Raw genomic sequence first — 10,011 nt, forward strand, 5'->3', positions numbered from 1 at the left:
TTCAAAGTCATATAAGCCATTATCTATCTTCTAATATCAGAACATCGGCTCATTTACTCTTCCAGGACAAGCCAATCAAACCGGTTCATTGTACAGGAAATTAAAAACGAGTAAAAAGACAAAGTAAAAACGACAGTTAAAGACAAAATTAAAATATCAATTAAATTCTTCGAGAAAGTACTGTCGAAGCGTTAAAGAACCCCAACCTATATCTTTAAGGATTCAAATATTTTTAATTGTGCGTTTTTTGAACGCAAAAAATTGATATATATGATCTGACAATAACGTGATAATTTGACAAAGCTAGAAAACTTGAAAAATGGGCAAATACCTAAATACGTTTTTAAAAAATGTGAAATCTAGTAGTATCAAAGCTAGAACACCATAACGTAAGGCGTAAAACCACAGGCGTAAAAGGCGTAAAAGACTAAGATTGAATGCAGCAGAAAGAAGGAGCATTCTTTGATTGCTGACACTAAGCTAGAAGTTGACGAAATTATGAGAAAAATGGAGGCAAAGTTCATTAAGCCATTTTTTTTATTTAAAAATCAAATATTTTAAAAGTCATTTCTGTTATTTAATTAATATAAGAAGATCGAATTTTTTTTTTTGAAAACCGACTGACAACAATCCGATTTATTTTTGGATTTTAACGGTCCAAGATTGGTACAGAACTAGTCCTGCCAAAGTTTATTGTCCATTCGGAATATTTAATTTTTGGAATGTCATTGATATAGATATTTTGTTAGTTAAAAAATCAAAATCAAATGCTGCGTTTTTGATAATCAACGAATAAAGTTAGCAAAAAACGGCAATGTTTTATTTACAGAACACTCTCAACGGCAGTTGAAGTGGATTAAGCCCCCCTTTCAGTTTACAAAGATTGTGTTAATGGTGTTTGGATGCGCATTTCCTGCATATTTAATCAGAGTGGACTAAAGAAACTTATTTCGTGCTGTTTTTTATTAAAAAGTCTGAATTTTGTGAAATATTTAGCCGGAATTTGTGACAAAAAAGTTCAATGAAAATAGCGGACAATATATTTTGTCTTTAAACGTAAAATCAACAACATTTCCTTGTAAATTTTATTAAATTTTATCAAAGTTGGCGAAATTTTAGTCAAAATTCCGAAAAAAGGTGAATGAAATCAACGGAATTCACTCTATTTTCTGGAAAGTTTAAACCTCGATATCTCCCTGTCAAAACAAACATTAAAAAAATTTTTTTAATTCCATGTTCTACGCTGGACAAGCTTTCTAATGATACCAGTTTAAACTCTCTACGATGAATATATCGATCGGCCAAAATCGACTGAACAAAAAAACCCATTTGAGTATATAGTTCCTCAAGAGGGGTCGGAACAATAAAAAAGATTGTACAAACTAATAGCATATGATTAGTTTGATATCGTTTATGTGCTTTCCTGCTGCTAAGTGACATCCCAGATAAGGACTGAAGAGAGACAAAACAATTATCGAGTTTCTCTCTGCTTCGAACAAGTTAATTTGCAACTATTTATCACTACTGCTATTTACTTTCAATTTTTGCAAATAATTTGGTGAGAATTATATGGGTCGGGTTATATGTTTTTCATTTATGGATAAAGCGAACCCTCGTGACTTGGATTTGGATGTACAAATAAGGTTTGAAAACCCGTTTGAGGGAAATTGCAATTCGCGCAACATAGTTAAAACTTGTAAAAATGGTAGACAGCTAAGCTAAATTAGTCTTACATTTAGTGACTAAATAATCACATTTAATTTTCCAAGAATAAAAAAATGAAGTCATTCAAAACTCATCAATCAAAACTACTGCCAAATTTCATTTAGTTAACAATACAAAAACTATTCAATTATCTCTGAGCTCCAAATTTAAGTAAAAGTTCTCCGATTTCAAGTTGCTTCCAAGTTTTCTGCCAAATAATATCAATGAAATGCTCTCCGTCTTTCCAGGTCAAAGAAATTTCTGAAACGAACAAATGTGCGCTAAAAATTGCTGAGCGTCAGCAAGTAAGAAATCGTTGACGATTTTAGATAAATTTGAGGGGTTAGCTTCTGAAAACTTCAGCCCGGGTTGCATTGATAAATCATAATAGTTCCTGATGTGATGAATTATTTACATGCACGGCTTGACAACAGTGTTTTTAGTCAATTCATTCGTGTAGAAATTAACAGGCTGGTTATTAACAATTATAGACTGCAAACATCCTTGAAAGCCTTCGCTTGTGCTCGGACTGGCAACTGTTGTCACCGAACTCTGAACGACGTACGGGGGCAACCCTCCGATGTAAATTAACCCGTTCGTATCAAGCTTTGAAGCTCCTTTGAACAAATATGACGTAACGATTGGTTCCGTGTCGACTTTCAGCGCAACCCAATCTTCGGTTCTTTCGATCGAAACCTGATGCCATTTTCCGTCGTTTAACTGATTGACTGAAAATATTTGGGTATCCCCCGCGCCAAGTTCAATTTCAAGGTGTAAATATCCGTTCCATAAGCCGACAACAAAATAGTCAATGAGGCTGTCTTCTTTCGACCAAAAAATTACACCGTTTTGCGACTTCGTTCGGAACGAGAATTGGTACGTCTCGTGAGACTGTGACGTAATACGTTGCGTGACCGCGTTGTATATTACGTAACTTCGTTTACCATCAAATGCGAATGAATGCTCACCGCCGTCAAGTTGGTTACTACTAGATTCGTCGCCTCTTGCGTAATCCGTTTTCTCTGTTACAGTTTTGTCGTTGTCACTGCTGTCGTCTCGGCATTTTGCTTGTCGGCATTCGCATTTGAACGAATCAAGTTCGGGCAGACATGTTTCATACTTTTTACATCTTTCGGTTTCATAGCAATCGTGGTTTCGCCAGCCAATCACATTAAAGTATCTATCAAAGTTTTTAGAAAGTTGGTCAACCGTTTTGTTTCCTATCAAAACTTTCCCATTCACTTTCAAAAACTGAATCAATCCCCTAAAACCATGTTTTGACGCAATAAAACTGTTAAAACTGAAATTGGGCAAAGTTCCGACGTACAATGGTCCTTTAAATGCAAACTTTTCAACATGGCTTTGCAGAACAACCCTTTGTGGGTTTGATTTCCCAACCTGCATTTCAAAATTATCGCCTTTTCCCGATATTGAAATTTGATACCAAGTATGGCTTTTCAATTTTTCTGAAGCGACCAGAGAAATAGAATGAATTCCAATATTGCTTCGGAAAGTTAGCATATGGCTATCAATTTCCAAAAACATGAAGTTTGACTCTTGCTCTGTGAAAAAGAGCAAACCTTTCAGTTTCCGCGTGAACAACCAAACTTCAATGTCAATGTGATCTGAAACTTCAATTTCAGAAGTTCTCATATATGAATCCGTATTGAATGAAGGCATGAAAATTTCGTTCTTCTTTGACTTGACTACCTTTTCACACGTCTCGCCTTTTGTCCCTAATGGGCAGAAACATTTGAAACCCACTTTCTCTTGTTGACAAATACCCCCATTTTGACATGGGTTTTCCCTGCAAGGGTTGTTCGCGTAGTCACAATTTTTGCCCTGGAAGCCAATTTTACAAACACACCAATAACTGAATGAGTCTTCTACTATACAAGTGCCCTCGTTTTGACAGGGCTCATTTTCGCAAGGGTTGAATGCGCATGATTCAATTCCGTAGCCCTCAATTAGGGTTTTACTGTCCGGGTAACTTAGATCGATTTCAAACCCATTAACCCAGACATCTGTCATGCAGCCAGAAAAGCCGCTCACTAAGCCTAACTGTTTCATAGCAGATTTTCCAGCAGTCATTGGCAGTCCTCCAACATAAAATTCAGAACCAAAACTGCCTTCAATAATCGAAGTTTTCGAGTTCATTTTAAAGTTTTTGAGAAAGCCATCAATTTTGCTCGGTTTCACTGAAAAGTCGATTATATTTCGGCTAAAGGATACTGTAACTTTGTACCATTGATTTCGGATAACAGGCATGTTTATGTTCGCTTTTCCCGAAGACCCCTCAATATTGGTTCGCAGTTTTAGGAGTTCTTTTTCGATAAAAACTGCGACAAAACTTTTGTCTAAATCCTGCTTTGCCGAATATGAGCTCAAAGAGCCGATGTAGAAAATCAAACCATCTTCTTTTGTAGGATTTATGCTAATTGATACAGTTGTATTTTCTGTGTCAAGCTCAATTTCGGGGAATTTCAAGTATGAGTTAGACTTAAATTTGGGAATTTTTATTGACATTTGTTGTTCACATCTTTTCCCACCAGTTCCCACGGGACACAGACAGTTGAAATCTTGAGATGAGGATTGGACGCATTGACCTCCGTGTTTGCAACCCAAAGCTTTGCATTTGTCAAGATCTTCAGAGTTGAGCGACCCGTCGGATAAGGGCACCTCGACAATAACTTTGGTTTCAGGGTGCTCATATATCAAAGTGTCAACACTGCAAGCTCCATAATAGCTGACAGTCAATGTTTTGCCCTTAGCACAGGCCTTCACAGTCATGTCGCATTCGTGAATGTACGTGCGACCATCGGATCCACAAATAACTGGACTGTTCTCGGATTCTTTTGGACATGCAACCGGACACTCACATTGAGCGTAGTGTTCTCGGTGGACGCAAGTAGCTCCGTGTTCACAAACGACACCATCACATGACGAGTAAAATTTTTGGCTGTCCAGTTTCTTCTGCGACACGCAGCCCGAAGGTGACAAGATCAGATCTGAAGGACATAAGTCGCATTTCTTGCCGAATACACCTTGTTTGCACAAACATTCACCTGTTGACTGGTCGCAATCAGTGCGCTGGGATCCATTCACGTTGCAATTACATTCTTGGCAACCCAAAGATGGGCTTTCTCTCATTCGGGTGAAATTCCAGAACCCGTGTGAACACCGATCGCATCGTTTGCCCGTCACGCCTTTCCGGCAGACGCATTGATTGAACATGTCGCAACGATTTCCGTATGAACCCAAAGCGTTGCACAGACAGTTTTCAGGACATCCTTGTTGCCGAGCTCCGAGGGCGAACGTCTTCTGATCTTCGCAGCAGCCGTAAACTGTAGTGGAACAATTTATAGTTGCCTCGCTTCGGTAAAAACAACAATTCCCAACGTAACAATAAGACGAAACCGGGCAATGTTGGTCGTTGTTACATGACAAGAACCCGTCTCCGTTTGAGAGTCGTATAATTTCCGAGTTCACGGGACAATCTTGAACTTGGTCGCATGAACCATAATGCAAAATGCCAATTTCTTTTTGTTTCATACACATTTCTTGTTTCAAATGACATTTACTGCGGTACGTCTTGTTGTCTTCGCCGCATAGAGTGTTAATTTGGGGTTCGTCGTTACATTTAGGACAAATGCACTGCCAGACTTTGTCAACTAAATGACAAGCCCCGTGCATGCATTTCTCAGAACATTTCCAGTACAACTTTTGCGATGCGTTTCTATTGTCATTATGCGATTCATCGTTGCTTAGACAAGTTCCGTAATGCTGCACTGAAATATTCACATCCTGTTCACATGACTTTTTTCTAAGTTCACACTCGTTTTTGTAGTTATTTTCGTCGCTTCCGCAAATCAGATCTTTTTCGGCTTCGTCACAATTTTCACAGATACAAGTTCCTTTTTGGCACGTTGCGTATTTGTGGCAAATCTTACTTTCGCATAAGTCTTTAGTAAAACAAAGCCCGTAATATGAAACAGTGATTTCCTTTTTAGTTTGACAGGAAACCTTCTTCATTTCGCATAAATTTTGGTAGGATTCACCATCAGAACCGCAAACCTTTTCGGTTCCCAGATCACTCAAGGAACAGTGATTTGGGCAAACGCATTGGGCTTTGCCCGAGTGGATGTCGGTTCTGCATTCTGCGTGGTTTTCGCATTGTACACCATTGCATGCGTTTGGACACGCGCTGTCCCGAATTTTTTCCAATTTGTCTCGGCCATTTAAACATGCACTTCGACGCAACTCGCAAAGGTTAGGGTAAGTTCGACCATCTGAGCCGCAAATTGGACTGTAGCCAAATTCCGAGCACGATTCTGCACAATCGCATTTGGCTTTGTTCGTTTTGTCAATTGAGCATTCGGTTCCCGCGGTGCAATCAACTCCTTTGCAAATCGATTCCTTTGAAACTTCGGAGGAATCGCTGCAACGCGATCGTGAAATCAAAGTTATTTCACGCTGTTGCGTACATGAAGTTTGTTTAAGCAAGCATTCACTGTCAAACTGCTGTAGAGAACCATCGTATTCATTTCGTCCACAAACGGGCTCGTAGATTGGGTCACACACAAACGGGCACGAACACTCGGCAATACTCGGGTTCTCGCCCGAACGCATACATTCGGCATAGTTACTGCAAGTCGTCACCGAGCAGGGATCAGTCGGCAAATCCCGACACGAATGTCGAGCTGCGATTTCAATTTTGCGATTTAGCAAACACGAATGTCGTTGCAGCTCGCATTCATTTGTGTAGTCGTATCCATCCGAACCGCAAACTGTGTTCACTTCAGCTAGGCACTTTTCACCGCATGAACAAACTGCAGCTCGTGTCTTTGCGTCAACTTTGCACTTCGTGTTTTCAGGGCAATCAACAGAGTTACAAGGGTTGCAAGCTGACTCATAGCGAGTGGTTAATTCAACCTGATTTCTGCAAATAAAGTTTTCCATTTCGCAATTATTCGAGAACTCTTGTCCATTTGAAGCGCATACGGGGGAGTAAATTTTTGGACACACATCCGAACATTCGCAAGTTGCTGTTTTTCGGTCTGAGGAGGGTACGCACTTAGCTCCATAACCACATCGAACTAAAGAGCATGGGTCATCACAGAATCCCTCTTTCAAAACCGAAATTTCACTATCCAGTCTGCAAGCAGCAAGATCCATTTGACATTTGTTCGGATACACTATGTTGTTTGTCGCGCAGATTGGGGAATACTCTTCTGTTTCAAGGCACGGTTCGCAAATACACTCGGCTTCTTTTGCCTCGGATATTTGACAAATTTTGCCAACTGGGCAGACTTTCTTGTCGCATCGATCTTCTTTCACTTCGGATCCTTCCCGAATAATTTTCAAGGAATCGATAGAAACGTCGACCACGCTTGAATTCAAATAAAACTCATACTCGTTATCCACGTTTTTAACCGTAAGTGGGATTATTTGTACCAGGTTAACTGAGAGGGTTCCTTCACAAATGTCCGGGTTGTCCAGACCTAGAACTGTAATTTTTTCGACAGACGATTCCAGAATTGAAAACCTGTCTCGTAAAATTTGTACAATTTGTACTTCGGCCGAGTCTTCCGAGGTTGAAGTCGGGATTCCATTAATAATGACGTCAGCTTGGTCGCGTCTTTCAGCCAATGAGAGGCCTTCCTCACAAGCTTGCGTTTGGCTAGAGTTTAATACGAAACTCGCCGTCAAAAAATGAATCAAAATTCGAACAAATTTCTTCAAAATGTCCATAGTTTTCTACTTGTTCGGTGGAAGAAACTCAATAGGATAGTTTGGAAATGAAATTGTCATTTAAAATGAATGTAACACAAATGTAACACACAGTTGAATGTTTTAATAGTTTTACGTCAACAAGTGTAGAAAAAATTGAGAGTCGAGTAGTGAAAGTCTGGTCCAAAAATGATGAACGATTCAAAGCCTGGGGGCTTTTAGATGAACGATTTATTGTGGTTTGGAGAATTTTTCAAATTTTTGTTGTAAAAACAAGAATTGGTGGCGCTTAGAGCTGTGTTTACGCAGTCATGCACTGAATTGCTTCTGGTATGTTCGGTGCAATTATTGGTGATAATATAAGTACATTTGTACGCGAAGAGTTATGTAAGTTATAACTGACAGATAACCAACAATAACTCCCACTTTCGATCACAATCGGAGCCTTCAAAAGTTAGTTTGATTGATAGTTAGTACACATCAGCCACTCTATGCCTCGCAGTAATAACAACCACTGCTGCTGGTCAGGTATTTATAACTAAACTTATAAACCAGCTCAGTTATAACCAGAGTTAACAAGCGGCTTCAGCAGCGAGTTAAATTACACCGAGTGCATTTATAAATTGTTTGAGTTTCAATTCAAGTATCGCAGCTTTCTGATTAAAACAAACGAAAATGACCAATTTCAAATTGCAGAACAAACGATAAAAGTTGGCCCGAGTAGAAACGTTTGAAAACACCAAAGAAAACAAACTCGACAAAAATTTGTTCGAAAATTGCTTCGCAGCTTTGCTTGGTCGATTTTCAATCGGAGCAGATTGAAAGCTCAATAGTTCGTCAAGCAATTTAAAATCACCTTTGTTATTTGTAATCTTAAGAGTTATGGTAACAAATCGAAGTAAAACTAAAAGTGCTCGAACCTTTATGCGAAGAATTAAAAACTCGCTCGCTCAATCTGAGAAAGTTTTAAATTTTTGTTGAATGAGCTAACATATAACTGGTTATAAATAAAATGGAGGCGGGGGGGGGGGGGGGGGGGGGGTTAGAATAAATAAATTGAATCAGATACGAATGGTTTTATATCGGTCACCAATAAAACAATTTTGATAAAAGCGCAGAGCATTTTTAGACAAAGGTGTAAGGCAATTAAACGATTGTTGACAAATGCCCGCAACAATTTTTTGCAAATTATCGGCCAAAACTGAGTTTGATAAAAAGGATCAAAGCTGAACCGATTGGAGTGCGTTTGTGGTGAAATAAATCAAGCAAAAATTTAGTTTATCTTCGCTTTTCGGGTTTTGTTTTGAGTAATAACAAATTGGTCAGGCTGTTCACACATTGGCCGAGTTTTGCTTGTCAGGAATCCAATTAAATTCCGGTATAATTGGGATAGATAAAACCTTCAAAAAGTAAACCGGCGCGAGAAACGAATATTAAGGTTTTCCGATAGACCAGCTTAACCAAACAAAACAAGTCCCGCAACTTTGTCAAAACTACCCCCAAGTAAGAGAAATACGTTAAAACAACCACAAGGCAATGTGAAATAACAGCGAAACCTCGACCATAAGCGGGGCAAAACCCTTCGGAATTAAGTTTGGAAAAGCCCAAAATGAGGGTATAATTTGTATAATAGACGCAGGATTAGTTGTCAAAGAAAATAACACTAATTGCGTGTTATTGTTATGCAATTTCTCACCTTGCGATTTATAAATAAAAGCTTCGCTGGACTTCCAACGCACCCGCAGAATTTTATGTGTGGGCTAGATTTATAGCGATGCCCATATGCGAAAAATTGGCACTAAATTGACCAAAATTCAGCAAAAATTGCCAAAAATTATCAAATAATAAGCTTAATAACAGCCTAAGGCCAACTTTTACAACACTAAATAGGAAAATCAAGGCAAAATGTATTACAGGGCTTAATAGAATGAATCTATTCACGCAGGGTATTTGAGATTCGCATACTTTCAAAATGATTACGTAATTGACAAAAAAGGGCTGTCTACTAATAGGGTTGTTAGCGCCATAATGGCCCAACGAACCACAATGCTCTGTTAAATCTATTTTCTATAGAATTGCAATCTTTTGTAAATTGGTCATTACTTTGATTTGAAAATATTCAGTCAGTTCAATAAAAGACTACAAACAACGCAATTCAAAATTTCCAGACCAGTCTAAATTTTTGCATGGTCGAGTGGTATTGTAAAATGACATAAAAGATGTTTAATATTTGATTTCCGCGCTACGCTGAATTCCTGGGTGGCAATCAAAATTTTCTGGAGAATATAACGTGTCGTAAAATTAAATCGATTTTACACAAAATTAAAGAGTTCTCAAAATTGTTCACAAAAGTACATAAATTTTGACAAAGCAAAGAAACAGCTGTTTTTTGTTCTGTTGATGTAGTTGGCAAAATTTCAAACAAAATGCTGCTAGAATTTTCTGCTGTTTGTTTATTTTTATATCAATCAATGTTGTTTATGTCGCTTACAAATAATAAGGTTGAGGAAACATCACAAGAATGCGCAAAAAATGCTTCAGTCTTAAAAATTGAGAATTTCGAATCAAAGAACAAAA

At 38.4% G+C, this 10,011-nt stretch overlaps 1 protein-coding gene across 1 annotated transcript; it reads right to left on the minus strand.

Moving 5' to 3' along the window:
• Positions 1–1,706: 1,706 nt before the first annotated feature.
• Positions 1,707–8,462, minus strand: LOC142344723 (agrin-like). The gene has a single exon (XM_075396601.1). It carries the CDS (start codon positions 7,453–7,455, stop codon positions 2,116–2,118), a length of 5,340 nt encoding a protein of 1,779 aa, XP_075252716.1. The 5' UTR covers positions 7,456–8,462; the 3' UTR covers positions 1,707–2,115.
• Positions 8,463–10,011: the final 1,549 nt, after the last annotated feature.

The sequence above is a fragment of the Convolutriloba macropyga genome, chromosome 8 (genome assembly GCF_964194025.1).
Source record: "Convolutriloba macropyga chromosome 8, txConMacr16.3, whole genome shotgun sequence".
Classification (NCBI taxonomy): domain Eukaryota; kingdom Metazoa; phylum Xenacoelomorpha; order Acoela; family Convolutidae; genus Convolutriloba; species Convolutriloba macropyga.